We start from the raw sequence: 18,391 nt of genomic DNA on the forward strand, positions 1-18,391 counted from the left end.
TCAAATTCTTCCATATCTTTCACTGTTCAGCTCAAGTTCTGGTTCCTCTGTGAAATTTTCCCTAGTAACTCCAGCCTAGACTTAGCTCTGTCTTCTAAAGCTAATTTTGTGTATAATGTCCCTGCTACACAACAAGCCACTAATGGTAGCAACAGGGAGTCCTTGAAAATATTTGAGAAGAGAAATGACAAGATCTATTCAAAAAACCATATTGTTTTGACAATACTGCGAAGCATTGTTTGGAGAGGAGAAACAGTAGAGGTAGGAAAATTTGTAAGGAGGCTACTGTAGTAGACTAGGCAACTGGTCATAAGAATCCAAACTGGACTAGATGTAAGAATCTGTATAGGTGAAATTGACAGGAACCAGCAGTTGATTGAATGGCTATTAAAGACAAAGAAAAGAGAAGAGTCAAAGGGATATCCCTGTTGTTATAGGAACATAAGTCAGTGGTGGTACTAGAGAAAGAAATAATGAGATCAGAAGGAGCAGCTTTAATGGGAAGGTTAAAGAACTTAGCTTGTAGCATGTTGAGGTACCAGTGTGACATGCATTTGGAAAGACCAAATGGTGGTCAGAGCAAAGATTTTGACTGGAGTCAAGATATGGAAGTCTTCTGTGTAGAACTGGTAATTGTGGCCAAGGAGATTTCCAAGAGTCTCGTGAGAGAAGAGAAAAGGGCCAAGGGCAGATCTTTGATTATCACCAGGGGGTTGGCAATAAAGTGAGGAGCCAAATGCATCCATCTGAGCTGTGGTTCCAGAGAAGAGGACGATGATGCTAAAATTAATATGACATTTTGTAAGTATTTTCTTAGAGGAACATTAATACCCTAAGACTATTGATGTTATTATTAAGAACTCTTGACATAGTTTTCTTTAGTGTTGAGTATAGTCTCATTCTCAGTTCAATAATTCAATGTCTGTATTTCCTAAGTATTATGCTAGCTTCTGGGTAATCAATAGCAAAAATTAAATAGTTCCTCCTCTCAGTTCTTCTGAGGAGGGAGGAACAACATGCACACAGATAAGTAAGTACAAAATATATGCAAAATGAAACAAAACAATTTTGGGGGGGGACATGTAAAAGAAAGTACTCATGATTTTAGATAATCAGGAAATGCTTGATTTAGGAGGTGGCACTTGAGCTGATATTTGAAAGGGGCTAGAAACCTTAAGAGTTGTTGGTGAAAAGGGAGAGTATTCCAGGAATAACAGATGGCCTGTGCAAAGAGGCAAGAGATAAAATGTCATATACAGGGAATAGAAAGTGGGCTAGTTTGGGTAGACTATAAAGTGCATTGGTTAAGGGTTGTCATGCTTTTAGTGCTTACTATATGCCAAAAACAATGTGAAAACATTCTAAAGATAAGTTGGACCCTTGTGAATGGCTTGCCCGACAAAAGTTTGGATCTTATCCTAGATGCAGCAGGAAGCTATTAAAGCTTCTTGAACTGATATATTCAAACCTAGATGTTAGAACTATAATTTTGGAGTTTCTTTGGAGGATATATTAGGGAAGGGAGAAAATACAGGCAAAGAGACTGATTAGGAAGGTTTTTAATGACAGAAAAATGATGAGGACCTAAAAGTAGGATGTTGAATATGTGAGAGGAGAGAATAGGACAAATGTAAGAGAAGATGTGGAAGTACACTTGCCAGCTGGTGTGAAAGAGGATGAAGATGACTCTGAGATTGCAATCCTGGATAACTGAAAGGATGTTAGTACCCTTGACAGAAAAAAAAATTAGGAGTATTTGGGCTTTTGGGTTTTTGTGGGGAGGCACAGTGGAGGACAAATAATGAGTTCGATTTTGGACATGTTGAGTTTGAGATACCTACAGGACATCCAGGTGATAGACATGTCAGTTGATGATATTGAACTAGAGCTAAGGAAAGAGGTATGGGGGTGGGGAAAGATTACTCATGTATTTGAATATAGATAGATATGTATACACATGTATATACACACATACACAGCATATGTGTGTATGCAGATGTATACATATATACATCTATGTTTCTACATGTACTCATATATCCACTTGTAGATTGTTGTATACATACATCATACGTACACACATATGAACATTTGGAGCATAACCCATTGATAAGTTAGGACCGTGTGTATGTGTATGTGTCTACATACATGTATGTTTGGAAAATCATCTGCCCATAGATGATATTTGAACTCATGGTAAGTGATGAGATCCCCGAGAGAAAGAATATAAAGAGAAAATAATAAAATGCCCAGTAAAATTATAACAATACATAACAGGCATCTGACATATAGGTAGGAATAAAATTCACCTGATATATAGGTAGGAATAAAACCATGATATTATCATTTTTTCCTTTATTTACTTGTATTCATTGTATGTGTTTTTAAATGTCACAGGACCCTTCTAGCCCTGGGATGTCACATTGTTCATGTTAATCTGACTGCTGAGGAAGATCTCAAGAAAGTAAAACTTCCCAAAAAGTAGGTGGTTTTTAAATATCTCAGTGCTTTGGTTGTAACCTGCATTTTAAGGCCAGTTACACAGGAAGACTACATTAAGAAGCTGATAATGCAGATAGATATAGCTACAATAGTAGGTCCAGTAACTTACTAGATTGACTATGAATATGACTATTGAATTTGGCTATGTAATAACTTTAAATAAGTTATTTTCTAAAATGCGCTCCAGACTTTCTTTCCTTCCCATTCCTCCCTTACATCAGTATATTTTCCACTGTCCTTGACTTTTAACCAGGGGAAACAGGTATTCCAGATCAGGATGTTTGGTTTGGCTTGTAAGAATTCCATTTGGCAGTAGTACCTTCAATATGGTTAATAGCCATACTAAATAATCACTTTTCTGGGTACTAGTCCAGCTTCAGAAATACATTCTGGATATGGTTAAGCCTGCTAACATTCAATTTGGCCCACTGAATTTATGTGTTTACTCTTCACTTCCTCTAATCACACAAATTCACATTCCTAAACATGTAGACACACATAAAATACATACATGAGTATCTTTAATTATAGGTTGTGAGCATAAGTAACTTCATTACTGTGCCAAATTCTATGAAATTCTTCTTATACTCTCCCTCACCATATAACTCTAGAACTTTCAGACCTTCCTTACCTTACCTCTTGTGGTAGATTGGAATTGCTATTGGAACTTAGGAATTGGAATTGAAGTTTCAGTCAGGGCCTACTTTTTAGTACCCAAAGACTGATACCAGTTCTTTCTAATGTTGCATTTATTGACTCAGGATTGTGCTCAAATCATGGTTCCTGTCTCCAGCAAGCTTTTAATGGCTTCCTATCCAAAAGTTGCCATGTAAATGGAACATTGGACAAGATGTGAGAATTGAATTCTTACTCTTTGGAGCTTTACCATGAACTATCTTTTTTTGTTCATCTTTTTACTCCCAGTGGCTAGTATAGTGCCTTGCCCATAGGATCACTTTAAAAAAAATGGTTTGAACTTCACCTCAGTTTCTTCAACTATGAAATAAAGAGGTTGAATTAAGTGATCTTTAATCCCCTTCAGTCCTTAAAAGTCTTTGATTCCATCAGTTTTAGCTGATGGAATAATAAGATAACTAACAAAGGAGATAGTAGCTGTTTGAAATCAGATGAATATTCTGTGGTCATTTAATACTGATTTATAGGAACCCAATTAGTCCCTTGACAGTTTTTTTTTCTGAAATTTGTTATTTTTCAACATAGGATACATTTTTTTCAATAATAATGCCACCTGTAGTGGGTACAGATGATATCCTTGGCTTACCATCATTAAAACTTGAACTTTTGAATAGTTGTTTTCAATAATAGGAATGTGTGTAGCCTGACTCATTGATATTCCTCCTCATCTCTTTCCTTTGTGACAGACTTATGATATGATTGGGCAATTAGGTGAACAGCATATGGCCTCAGTATATATGTAGCAAAGCTACTTTTCCTATACTAAAATGGAGCCTCTGATTTTGCCCATACTAGCACACTGCTGTAACCATGAGCTAACTAGTCACAGATTAGATTTGGAGAGCCATTTAAATATATTCAAAATATTCATAATTCTGTTGAGTTTTTTTTGCATTTACCTTGACTTGTAGCTACATGATGTCAAATGGCTATAAGCCCGCCCCTTTGGATCTATCTGATGTGAAGCTATTGCCACCTCAAGAAATTTTAGTTGATAAACTTGCAGAGAATGCACACAATGTTTGGGCAAAAGACAGAATAAAACAAGGATGGACCTATGGCATCCAACAGGTAAGACATCATCAGTCAGCAAACTTTAAGCTGTGCCAGTCACCATTGCTAAATATCGAGGATAAAAAAAAAAGAGGTAAAGGATAGTTCCTTCCCTCACATACTTAATGGGGGAGATAACAAGCAAATAAACATATACAAACAAGCTAAATATAGAATGAATAAGAAATAACTGAAAGAAAGAAAGCACTAGAAATAAGAAGGATTAGGGAAAGCTTCCTGTAAAAGATGGAATGTTGGTTGGGACTTGGTGCAAGCCAGGGAAGTCAGTAGGTGAAGATAAAAAGGGAGAGTTTTCCAGACATGGGGGACAACCAGAGAAAATGGCCAGTGGTAGAAGGGATCTGGTTGTATATTTGATTCTGGAGGTGATGGGGAGTCACTAGAGTTTATAGAGTGGTTGCAGGGAAGGAGAAGAGTAGTTGACATGGTCATACCTGTGCTTTAGGTAAATCACTTTGGTGACAGAATGAAAGATAGGTAAGAGTGGGGAGAAACTTGAGACAGGTAGGCCTACCAGCAGGCTATTGCAGTTGTCCAGATGTGAGCTGTTGAGGGCCTGAACCAGTGATAGCACTGTCAGAGGAGAGACAGAAATATATTCAAGAGATGTTACAAAGGTAAAATCAATAGACCTTGGCAACAGATTAGATATGGAAAGGGGAAGGGGGGGATTAATATTAAGGAGTCAAGTATGTCACCTAGGTTATGAGCCTGAGGGACTAGGATGATGTTGCCTTCATCAGTAATAGGGAAATAAAATGGGAAATAGGGTCTGGGGGAAAAATAAGTTCCATTTTGAACATGTTGTGTTTAAGATATCTACTTGACATCTAGTTTAAAATATTGGAAAGGTAGCTGTATATGTTAAATTGGAGATAAGCAAAAAGGTTAATATATGTACAATCAAGAATCATCAGTACAAAGATGGTCATTAAATCTATGGGGTCTGATGTAGTATAGAGGGGAAGAAATGGCCCAGAACAGAACATAGGACACCTATGTTAGAAGGCACGATCTGGATGAGACTCTGGCAAAGGAAATGAAGAACCAGCTCTATTTGAAAAACTTGAATAAATATATAAAAATGTCACAGTTGAATTCATTCGTCATTCATAGGATTATAAGGTTGGAGAGAACCTTTGATGATCTCCTTGTCATTGCTTCCAGGCACAATTCTAATGTGACTTTCCTAAAAAAGATAGTGTTTTTATTTTTTGTCTTAGTTATGTCTGATTTATTTTTAGCGTATTTTGCCCTGAGAGCATGTTGTCATTCTATATGTCTTGTTGCACCATGTAATATTTGCCTTTAGCTGCCTCTATTATCCATACTAATATTGGGTAGGTATTCAAATCAAACCAGATGCACACAGCTACAGTATTTCTGGGGCTGACTGATAGGGCTCATGTCTCAGAACACAGAGGAAGGGGAGGTTGATTCAATGGAATAAGACACCATCCTGAAGAAAAGTAGCTAAATCCAGAGCACTAGTTTATCCTACTCTGTTCTTCTTTCCTTCTTCTATCCTTGAGCCTCCATCCATGAGTCTATTAGCAGATGGGTAGACAAACATGTGAATTTGCCTGATTCCCTAAAGGCTGGCACACATTCCTTGAAGCTTCTCCCCAGTCTCTTATCATCGTTGAAATATATGAATTCTCACTTATGTCACTAGCATCTTACAGATATTCAGTGGAGAAGGAATATAGCTGTGGGATCTATGACAGTTCAAAACATGAAAGAGCAAAATGCCATTCTGTAATGGTTTAACACCTCACAGTAGTTGTCACCATCTTTCTGCATCATCACTTCTGCAGAGTTGGAGAAAAACCAAGTAAAATCATGTACTCATTGCCCTGAAATGCACCCTTTGTGGGCACTGTACTGGTATATCTCTTTGTTGAACCAAGTATGTGTTAAGGAGCTGTTGTATACAAGTAAGCTATCATAATCTAAGGCAAGGAATGAGTTTTTATTTTAAAATGAAAGTTATTTGAAACCACATTCAGCCTCCTTTGGGCATAGCAGGATGCAAATAATTTTGCACCACTTCATTTCATTGCCTGACTCAAGTAAATACAACTTTTTGTAATGAAGATTTTTGCACATCAATAAATGTTAGCCTGAAGTAAATTTTCAAATAAATGCTTTCTTTGAAAGCCCAAGAAATTCTGCTGACAACGACTTGAAAATTTACAGTTTTACATGAGCCTTCTGGGAGGCCAGAGTTGTAACTAAGAGGTTGTATGAAGTGTGTGTGTGTTTTTGTGTGTGTGTGTACATGTGTTTATGTGTCTGCACTTGTGCATGTAGCTTCCTGTGCATAAAAGTTAACTGAATTTCTGCATTATTTTCCTATGGCTTCGCTTAGGATCTGAAGAATAAAAGGAATCCTCGCTTGGTGCCATATGCATTACTAGATGAACGTACAAAGAAGTCAAACAGAGACAGTCTTCGTGAAGCAGTTCGAACATTTATTGGTTATGGGTATAATGTTGAGCCTTCAGACCAAGAATTAGGTATTGAGATCAGAGTATTCATCATAGCCCCAGTATGAGGAAGTTCTTTTTTTTAAAAGAAATAAATGCCAAATTTTAGGTATAACATATGAGTTAATGTGGTTAGTGCACTCTTCAGAACGTTGTATGTATGTATGTAAATATACACACATGATAAGATGTAAGTTCCTTCAGATAAGAGTCAATTTCATTTCTGTCCCATTATACCCAATGACCAGCACAATGCCTGGCAGATAATATGCATTTAATAAAAATTTGTTGAGCTGACATTAAAAAAAAAAGGACCAAAAGTAGTTCATAGTTACCTAAATGTGTTGTTATAGAAAATTGTTATTGTATCAAAACAGGACTGGAAAGAATATTGAATATGAAATAGATTACTATTTGATAAGTGCTTTAATGTCACAATGTATATTCTCTTCTGAGTGTATCCTTTCAGGGAACTGAAATGAGTGAAAAAGCATTTATTAAGCACTCACTATATGCTAGACACTGTTTTGGGAGAAATTGAGAAAGAAGCCATAGTAATAAGTCCAGCCTAACTTTATTTTTTTTAGATCCCATTCATTTTGACTTAACCTTATTTGGTGATGGGGTACTTATGCTAATCTACAAATAAAATTCTAGGGATATTTTAAAATTTGCAACAATGCTGATGAGTACCACTGTGCTGTGGTCATCCCCATAACACCAGGAGGTATTATGGATAAATTAATTCTGAATTGTTTTGGGAGGTAGAAGAGCTAGATTCTCTGGTTGTGTCACTGACAGTTTTTGTTGTTTGAGGAAATATCGCTCAATGATTAAGGACCTTTGTGCCTTGCCCTTTTTCTTTCTTTGATTTTCACTAGCTGACCAAACTATGGAAAAAGTCAGTGTGGACAAGATACGATTTTTTCGAGTGGAACAATCTTATGCAGTGAAATCTGGAAAGTGGTATTTTGAATTTGAGGTGGTGACAGGAGGAGACATGCGTGTTGGCTGGGCCAGGCCAGGCTGTCGGCCTGATATTGAGCTAGGGGCAGATGATCAAGCTTTTGTATTTGAAGGCAGCAAGGTAAGACAATTTACTTCCTTAAATGATTGAAGATATGGGTTATCTGCGGTTTAAAAACTAGATACTGTGATTTAAGGACTAAATGCTTCTTAGTACTGATTATGTCACACAATTACAGTAGAGACAAAAGAGGGTATGATTCCTTTGTTGGATATGTTAGGTGTATAACAGAGCCCCACATTGACTATAGCATGAGCTTTTACACTGTAGCTTTGCCTTCCCCCTCCAACCTAGGCCCAGCTTTAGTGAAAATGCATGTTACAGAAGCATCATAAATATCCATAAAAGGAGAGTGTATTCTTTTCTTTATTATAGCAGAATGAAAATCAGGGGAACTGGGTCCCTGCTCCCTGACCAAATGCATTATACCTATTGACTCTCTTTCAGCTCATTGTTCCTTCAGTTTCTCCTTTGTAGAAAATTGAGTGTCCAATAGAAAGCATGTACCACTACTCATCAAAAATAAGTATTATTGGTCTGGGCATCTAACCAACTACAGGGGTAGTGCTGAGAAACCCATTTTCCTCATATCCATTTATTTTTTCCCTAGGGCCAACGCTGGCATCAGGGGAGTGGATATTTTGGGCGCAACTGGCAACCAGGGGACGTTGTTGGCTGTATGATTAACTTAGATGATGCATCAATGATCTTCACTCTGAATGGGGAACTGTTGATCACCAATAAAGGTTCAGAACTTGCCTTTGCTGACTATGAGATTGAGAATGGTATGTCCCTTTACCCTATGCCTACATAGTACTAGATGAAATAAAATAATGATATTTTGAATAATGAATATAATTATAAAATAATGAAATAAAATAATGATAAGGAACTATAGTTTAGAGTTGGACTAAGGATTTGCTTTCTAATTTATTTTGTTTTTTTTATTAATTTATTTTAAACTTCAATACTAGAACTGAAATATACAATTAGAAAAGAAAAGGAAACATATTATAAACTTAAATATTAAAACAAATATAAAAGAAAAGAAAAAAAAGCATTGCCGTGTGCACAGCAGAATGTAAGAGGATTAAAAATATACAGCAACAAATTTCCATTTCAAGAAGGCCCATATAATAAATACTATGCATTGTGTTCAGGGATATCCATCTTTTCTATGCTTCCTTATAAGTTTTCTTTTGTTCTCTGCTGTGTACTTTTTTACTTTGTTCTTTTTCTCCCTTTCTCCCCCATCCCCTAAGAAGGCTACAATTAAGCATGGAGATATATATATATATATATATGTATATATATGTATATATATCACATATACACAAAGATATATTGGCATATGTATACATGCATATACTTAGACATCTATATAATCATACTCATATATAGTGCTTTCTGATTTTTAAGAATCTCTTAACCTGCTGTCCCTCCAAAGATGCTATAATTCCAAAGGATTATTTCTCTTCTGGAAATAAAAATATTTAGAACTTTCTTGTTCTCTGGCCAATTCTCTTTGTCACCTGCATCTGAAGTTTCTTCTGGTCTTCCTTCTTATGTATGTATATAATATTCCTTTTTTTAGGATATATATTCTACAGGCAGAGACTGGATTTTATGGACCAAGGACACTCAATGGATAGTTATTTTTACCATTTATAAGAATTACCATTTATATTAATAAATAATAATAGTTACATGTGATGTATCCATTGATATAAATATTTCAAATTATGAATTTTGTGAAAAGGTCCTGCCCTAGCCCACTGCCTTGCACTCTTCCTTTGGCTTACCATTGCCTCAGAAGATATTTTGTCAAGAACTTTATCTATACATATTAATCAAATTGAGTATGATGACTCAGTTTAGTTATTTTGTTTGGTTTTAGTTATTTTAATGTTAATTATTGCTTTGTTTTAACAATCTCTATGCTTTAGTCATAAGTTGATCAGAGGTATATATGAAAGTTTGAGTGAAGTTGTTTTCCTGGCAAGAAGTATGATTCATTTTCATACTTATTTAATCCAGACACCATTTACTTACTAATTTTGACTTGAATATACTTTATGGAATTCTTAAATAAACAAAAAAATAATTAGCTAATACTAATTGACTACATCTCATTAATCACATCAGTCAATATTGCTCTAATGGCCAAGAGACCTTAATTTTAATCCTGTTTCTGTTTTTTAGTTGTGTGATTTTTGGCAATATACTTAATCTCTCTGGGCTTTATTTCTATTAATTAAAAAAAGAATGAGTGAATTGGAATGAATATGTCACGACCTGTCCAGTTCTAAATGTGTGTAATTCAATGAAAATTAAGTGGATGTCCACTTTATATAGTTCTATCCCTAGTACTGAAGAAAAGTATAAAGGATCACGAATATCAGTAAGGTAGCTTGGTACAGTTGAAGGGGCACAGACTGGAATCAGAGGAGCTGAGCTAAATCTTACCTCTGATTCTTAATACCTGTAAACCTTATTTATATAAGTCACTTCACTTCCCTGAGCCTCCATTTTTTCAACTATGAAAGAAAGAGATGAATACATTCTAGGGAGATGGAGGAATAGGTCAGAAATTTCCAGACTCTCCATATTTCCTTAACAAACAGACAGAAAATTGCCATGAAATGGACATAGAGCAGCAGAAATAAAGGTGTAAAGTAAATGTCCTGGTCTTTGGAAAAAAGAGAAAGATATTATAGTTTGCAAGCTGTTAGCTTTGTATCCTAGCAGAATTCTCAAAGAAATATCACTGAAGGAGTTGTATATACTTCCATTGCTTCTTAAACTGTGGTTCATGATTCTATATGGGGGTGTGAAAAATTTAACAACAGTAAAAGATTTCTGAATGCACAGCAACCAAACATTCCGAGGTGTTTCTGGCAGCACTTTGTCTGTTGTGCATCGGGCAACTTCATTGCAGCCTTGGTTCTGAACGCAAAGTATGTACATTTTACACTGTGTGTGCTCAGGCCATGCAACCCCAGTGAAAGCTGCTGAAACCCAAAAAGGTGCAGCAAGTGGAAAAATTTTAAGAAGCCCTGGTTTAGACCACTTGACCATAAAAAGGTAATGGATAGGAAGTGTAAGAAAGAAATCACAAGCCTGGCACTGAGACAAGATATAGTAAGGTTGAGAGATTTCATTTGTCTCAGTATTTGTTGGATCTCCTTACATGGGGAAAGCAGAGCAGCTAATATTAAGACTTGTCTTAATGATAATTTCATCTTTCAAAAGGTGGAGGAAACAAAAAAGTGCAACCCTTTGATGAACGGATTCTCCTTAATAGGGAGGAACTAATTGCTGGTCTGTAAGTCCATCAGTTAGTCAAGTAAAAAGCATTTATTCAGTATCTATGTGCTGGATGCTATGGATACAAATGTAGAAGATGAAAGGGAAAAAACCTGCTAATAAGGAGCTTATATTCTAATGGGGAAGACTATAAGATATACAGCAAAAAAGAGGAAATAAATACAAACAAATACAAAATAGTTACATAAAAGGTAGTTTGGGAGGAGAAAGTGCCAATAGTTGGAGTCAAGAAAGATCTCATATAGTAGATGATATTTAAGGGGTGCTTTGAATGAAGAAGGTGAGAAGTCTATGAAGTTGAGGTAAAGAAGGAGTTAATTTCAGACTGGAAGAAAGCTGATGAAAAGGTATAGAGACAGCAATACTGGAGAGGAGTGCCATGGGTGAAAAACAACAAAGAGAAGGCTGGTGATAGGGTGCTATGGGGGAAGGACAGAGAGGCCAGTTTGTCTTGAACATCGATGTGGGGTAGGAAGGGTGAGAGGAGAAAAATGTTCACTGAAGCTAGAAAAATAGGTTGAGATCAGGTTGCAAAGGACTTTAAAAGCAAAACAAAAAGTTTAAGTGATGGAAATCTTGTGGGAAGTGACCATTACTCTTTAACATGTATGATTAAAGGAAAGTTGCAGTGAGGAGGAACAATGGGAATTGTCCTAATGAAGCTTATATGTATGTATAGAGAAATCCCCAAGAAACTTAGATTTTATAGTTAGGTAAAGATGGAAGGAAAAACTGGTGACATGATGAACGTAAAAATATAGCACAGTTGGGGCGGCTAGGTGGCACAGTGAATAGAGCACCGGCCCTGAAGTCAGGAGGACCCAGGTTCGGATCTGGCCTCAGACACTTAACACACAAAAAACTAGCTGTGTGACCTTGGGCAAGTCACTTAACCCCAATTGCCCTCCAAAAAGCAAATATATATCTCACAGTCCTATAAAACAGTGTGAGCAGTGCTCAATCTGAGTGAAATGACGTTGATGAGGGAAACCAAGGATAATAGAAATATTTTAAAAGCTCTATTTGGGGAAAAAAAGAGGATCAAAGAAGGGATAGGACCATGACTTGGAGTGCATGGAATACTAATAACTGACAGCAGGGACAGTCAAGGTGCTCTGCTCTTATTTTGATTCCTTTTTTCCCTGTTAAGGAAAATTACTTTTGGATTGGAAAGAATAAAAACAAGGAGATGATAGCCAATGTAGCACTTTAAAGTTTGCATATGCTTTCTCATTTGGTTTATAGCCCTATAGGCATAGTCCAAATTGTTCTCCAGAATGGTTGGATCAATTCACAACTCCACTAACAATGCATTGGTGTTTGAATTTTCCCCACATCTCCTCCAAGATATATAATTTTCCTGTTTTGTCATATTAGCCAGTCTGATAAGTGTGATATAGTACCTCAGAGTTATTTTGATTTACATTTCTCTAATCAATAGTGATTTCGAGCATTTTTTCATATGGCTATAGATAACTTTAATTTCTTCCTCTGAAAACTACCTGTTCATATTCTTTGACTATTTATCAGTTGGGGAATGACTTTTATTCTTATAAATTTTACTCAGTTCTCCAAATATTTTGGAAATGAGGACTTTATCTGAGACACTTGCTGTAAAAATTGTTTCCCAGTTTTCTGCTTCTTTTCTAATATTGGTTGCATTGGCTTTGTTTGTGCAACACCTTTTTAATTTAATGTAATTAAAATTATCCAGAATAAGACATATTTTTAAGAAGAACAATGTAATTTTTTTTAGTTTAGCTATGCATGTATGTATGTTACAAAGTTTTTTTTTTTTGTAATGGGAGGTATTTGAGAATAGTAGTACTGTTAAAAGAAATAAAAAGGAAAAACAAACAAGACAACTTTGAAAGCAACATGTTGGATTTCTACTTAGATAAGCCAGCTATTAGTAAGACAGTTTCATGTACTTTGTATATAGAAATGATAATTTTATTCGGTATTTATTAAATTAAGAATAATTTTAAGTGAACGAATTAACCTGCAGCAGTAGTACACCCCCACTTTTCCCTCCGGATATCATTTACTATTTATGACATATAATCATCTTATAAAAAAGACTGAGTGAAGATGTCAGTGTCTCATTATATATTAAATATTAGTAAAGCTTAATTTCTTATTTTTAGATAACAAAATATTAATAGAAGTTCAAAAAACAGAGGAGCAGTCATACTGTTTTCCAGCATTTAGTAGTCCAGTTATCCATACTAATTATGCAGAGTCTCTGTGCTCTTTTATTAAGTGGAAAAAACATTCAACCAGGGAGTAAGTCTTGTCTTAAGCTTTTAAAAACTTCTTGTTGTTGTTCAATCATTTCAGTCATGTCTGACTCTTCATGACCTTTTCTGGGGTTTTCTTGGCAAAGATACTGCAGTGGTTTGCCATTTCCTTCTCCGGCTCATTTTACAGATGAGGAAACTGAGGCAAAAAGGATTAAGTCTCTTGCCCTGGTCACATAGCTATTAAGCTTCTGAGGCCAGTTTTGAACCCAGGTCTTCCTGAGTCCAGGCAGTGTTCTATCCACCAAATCACTTAGCTGCCTTGAATATTGTGGCTTATTGTAAGAGGTTTCTTTTTTCTTAATCTAACATACCTGCATAGGGCTCTCTTCTTTTAAGGAGCTCAAAATGCTTTGTTGTCCTGCTCTTCTATCTACCACAACTATAAGCAAAATAGCAGAATGTTCAGTGGTTGAGGAAATTACATGTGAGAAGAGGTACAGTTGAAATGCACAATTATTTGTTATCAAGAATTAGATAATATACATTCTAGTTCTAACTAGAATTCAATACAAGGACTGGTCTGCTTCTCTCTTTCCCTCTCTGTTTTACTCTCCATGCCTTCATTTCCATTTCTACCACAGGTACCTTGAGAGCAGGGACTTGTGTTTTGTTTTGTTTTTCCCTTCCTTTGTATTCCCAGCACTTAAGCACAGTGCCTCACACTTAGTAGGTACATAATAAATGCTCGTTGACTTTTATTTGTGAAATTGCCCATGCCAGAGCAATGTTCTAAAGATTTACATAACTATGCCCAAAGGGCTATAAATAAATGCATACCTTTTGATTCAGCAATACCACTTCTAGGGTTAAATCCCAAAGAGATCAGAGAAGTGGGAGGAGGACCCATATGTACAAAAATATTTATAGTGGCTCTTTTTCTGGTGGCAAAGAATTGAAAATCAAGTGGAGGCCCATCAATTGGGGAATGGCTCAACAAGTTGTGATATATGAATGTAATGGAATACTGTGTTTCCCCGATAATAAGACCTATCCCTAAAATAAGCCCTCCCCCGAAAATAAGCCCTATTGAGATTGCTACTGTAGTGAAGGTGATCCCCTGCTCTACACGCTACATTACGGTACCCTCTGTATGCACCGTTCCCCCCCCCCCCCGGGTGAAACGCACACTGCGCTCCAAGCTGCATCCAATCAGAGCTGCAGCAGTGAGCGCGTCATCCTGTTCTTCCCCAGTGATTTGCTTGCTGGCGCCATTGAGAGCAGTGCCATGGAGGAGAGCTGAGGCAGGACAACATAAGCCCTCCCCTGAAAATAAGCCCTCTGGTGTTTTTCTTTCCAAAAAAATAATAATACAGTGTCTTATTATTGGGGAAACACAGTACTACTGGGCTATAAGAAATGAGGAGCAAGGGGCAGAGTCAAGATGGCAGAGTAGAAACAGGACTTCTACGTGGCTGCAGCTTCCACCTCCTCCAATTCATGTAAAAAATGACTCTATACAAACTTTGGAGCTACAGAACCCACAAAATGACAGAGAGAAACTAACCTCCAGCTGAAGACAGACCAGCAGGCCAGCAGAAAGGAGCCAGTGCAGCCCTCTGGGAGCTGAGCCCATCCCTGAGGGAGCCCGAGGTTTTAGCCTCAGGGCAGCCACAACTAGCTGACAGCTGGGAGGACTTCAGATGACCAGCAGCTGTGGTGGTTTTCAGATTTATCAACACATAGATGCTAAGGACAAAGTGAGAAGTCACTGCAGTATGGACTTTGGGATCCGGTAGTTTGGGAGTCTGGCCTTTACCCCCTGGATGGAGAAGCCACTGAGGCACCATGGCCGTGCAGCCACTGACACATGGCAGCTTCAGCTCCTGGCTTGCAGATTATAGGGGGACCAAGCGACCAGTCTGAGGGGTAATTGCTCTTGTTCTAACCTGCTTGGATCTGGATTGTGGTCTAAGGTGGAGGTCCTAGAGTGTGTGACCAGATTGCCAGAGCTTGTGGAGGCTCAGAGAGGGCACCCAAATAACAGCTCCAGCAGCTGCGAAAACCCCAGCAATTGGGACAAAGCTCCCCTGTCTGGTAGCAGAGTCCTACTGTGGCAAAAAGCTCAAAAGTCAAGTAATTGAGTGGCAACATGAGCAAAATGAGAAGCAAAACAAGCAGAGAAATCCAACTTTACACTCCTATTTTGGGGGCAAAAAGGATAAAAGCATGGAACAGAAGGAAGACGGTGAAGTCAGAACTCCTGCACCAAAAGCTTCCAAGAAAAATACGAGGTGGTTACAGGCCATAGAGGACCTTAAGAAGGATTTTGAAAACCAAATAAGAGAAGTGGAGAAAAAAATTGGAAAGAGGAATGAAACAATGCAAGAAAATTATGAAATGAGAGTCAATAACCTTGACTGAAGAAAATAACACCTTAAAAAATAGACTAACTCAAATGGCAAAAGAGGCTCAAAAAGCCAATGAGAAGAATGCCTTAAAAAGACAAATTTACCAGATGGAAAAAGAATCTCAAAAGCTCACTGAAGAAAATCATTCCTTCAGGATTAGATTGGAGCAAATAGAAGCTAGTGACTTTATAAGAAATCAAGATACTATTAAACAGATCCAAACAATTGAAAAAAAAATAGAAGGCAATGTGAAATATCTCATTGGGAAAACCACTGACCTGGAAAATAGATCCAGGAGAGAGAATTTAAAAATTATTGGACTACCTGAAAGACAGGATCAAAAAAAGAACCTAGAAATCATCCTTCAAGAAATTCTCAAGGAAAATTTCCCTGATGTTTTAGTACTAGAGGGCAAAATAGAGGTTGAAAGAAACCACCCATCACCTCCTGAAAAATATCCCAAAAAGAAAACTCCTAGGAATATTATAGCCAGGTTCTGGGATTCCCAGATCAAGGAGAAAATATTATAAGCAGCCAGGCAGAAGCAATTTGAATATTGTGGAAACACAATCAGGATAACATAGGATCTGAAAGCTTCTACACTGAGGCATCAAAGAGCTTGGAATATGATATTCCAGAGGTCAAAGGAGCTGGGATTAAAACCAAGAATCACCTACCCAGCAAAACTGAGCATCATGTTTCAGGGGAAAATATGGTCATTCAGTGCAATAGAGGACTTTCAAGCATTATTTTTTTTTAAAGCAATCAGGGTTAAGTAACTTGCTCACGGTTACATGGCCAGTTATTATTTCTGGGTGTGGTACTGAGTATCTGAGCCCGGATTTGATCCAGGTCATCCCGACACTGGAGCTGGTGCTCTTATTCGCTGAGCCACCTGGCCGCCCCTAAGCAATTGGGGTTAAGTAACTTGCTCAAGGTTACACGGCCAGGTGTTTCTGGGTGGGTGCTAAGTGTCTGAGCCCGGGATTCGATCTCCAGGTCTTCTCAACACTGGAGCCGGTGCTCTTACTCGCTGTGCTACCTGGCCACTCCAACTTTCAAGCATTCTTGATGAAAAAGCCAGAGTTGAATAGAAAATTTGACATTCAGATACAAGAAGCAAGAGAAGTATTAGAAGGTAAACAGGGAAAAGAAATCGTAAGGAACTTATCAAAGTTGAACTGTTTACATGCCTACATGGAAAAATGATAATTGTAACTTATGACACTTTTCTCAGTATGAGAATAGTTGAAGGGAATAGAAATGTATATACATATATATATATATGTGTGTGTGTGTGTGTGTGTGTGTATGCATATGTATCTATATAGGAGGGTATTTGGGTATATGAATACATATGAGTATGTGTATATATGTGTACACATATACATAGATAGAGGGCACAGGACCAATTTAATAGGAAGGGATGATACTTAAAAGGGGAAATTAAGAGGTGAGAGAGGAATATAATGAGAGAAGATGGGGAGAGAAAGTGTTGTGAAAAGAATAAGAGTGAGACCATAAATTTAGATATGAATTTATTGATCAAGCGCGCGACTGCCTGGAGTATACACTCAAATCAGGTGGTCCTGAATTAGGGTACAGACAATGCTTATAAAGGCAAAAACCACAATTGGGAAGGGGAGCTAGAGTAAGCAGTGACATACAGAAGCCAAGGACAGCCATTGGTTGGATGTGTAGCTCAGGGCTAATTTGAGAAACATGGCATAAGGGTACAATGATGTGACCATTGTCCTTCCTAGATCAGGGTGGAGGGTACAGAATGGAGGGCACAGGGGGAGTGGAATTCCCCTAACAATCTGGGGTCATGGAACAGGTCAGGGTCATGTTCTGAGTAAAGGGTGTGGGGGACCCTGCTTGGTCAGCATTCTGGGTGGAGGACCTTGCTGGGTCAGCATCCTGGGTGGAGGACCTTGGGTGGTCTCTTGCATGGGATAGACTTGCCCCATGATCTCTATACACACTTGTACCATAATCCTTATACAAAATGCTGCTTCAAGGCTTTTTGATTTTGAGAATTACTAACTTAGGGGAAAGATAAGGGAGCAGTGAACTATGCCTTGGGTGATTCACCTCTTAATTTAGGATTTAGGATAGAGATAAAGACAAATATAAAGGGGCTTAATGGTGGGCTCCAAATCATGTGGCATGTGATTTGTGTTACCTTACAACAACAGAATAGGGTAAACTATCTCATATAGAAGAGGCAAGGGAAAATGGTCATAATGGAGGGGAAGAACAGGAAAGCAAAAGGGAATGGGTCAACCTTATTCTCATTGAATTTGGTTTAGGGAGGTAATGACATACACACTAAATAGGGTATCTTACCCTACAGGAGAGTAGGGGGGAAGGGCATGAAAGGGGAGATGATGGAAGGGAGGGCAGGCTAGGGGGTAGGGAATCCACTTTTGAAAAGGGACAGGATCAAAGTAAAGAATAGAACAAGTGGGAGGTGGGATAGGATGGAGGGAAATACAGTCAGTCTTTTACAATATATCTGCTATGGAAATGTTTTGCCTAGCTACACATGTACAACCTATATTGAATTGCTTATCTTCCCAGTAAGAGTGGGTGATGAGGGAGGAAGGGAATGAATCTGGAATT

The 18,391-nt window shown here is 37.6% G+C and overlaps 1 protein-coding gene across 1 annotated transcript in view; it reads left to right on the plus strand.

The window, feature by feature from the left end:
• RYR3 (ryanodine receptor 3) overlaps positions 1-18,391 on the plus strand; it is a 777,114-nt gene that overhangs the window by 468,489 nt on the left and 290,234 nt on the right. The window contains exons 23-27 of the mRNA XM_069097663.1: positions 2,398-2,481; positions 4,110-4,269; positions 6,644-6,791; positions 7,643-7,848; positions 8,399-8,573. Of these exons, the coding sequence (XP_068953764.1) occupies positions 2,398-2,481; positions 4,110-4,269; positions 6,644-6,791; positions 7,643-7,848; positions 8,399-8,573 (773 nt within the window). The remainder of the gene's footprint in view (positions 1-2,397; positions 2,482-4,109; positions 4,270-6,643; positions 6,792-7,642; positions 7,849-8,398; positions 8,574-18,391) is intronic.

The sequence above is a fragment of the Petaurus breviceps genome, unplaced genomic scaffold (genome assembly GCF_028583685.1).
Source record: "Petaurus breviceps papuanus isolate PSGF00001 unplaced genomic scaffold, PetGlider_PUasm1.0 37, whole genome shotgun sequence".
Classification (NCBI taxonomy): Eukaryota; Metazoa; Chordata; class Mammalia; order Diprotodontia; family Petauridae; genus Petaurus; species Petaurus breviceps.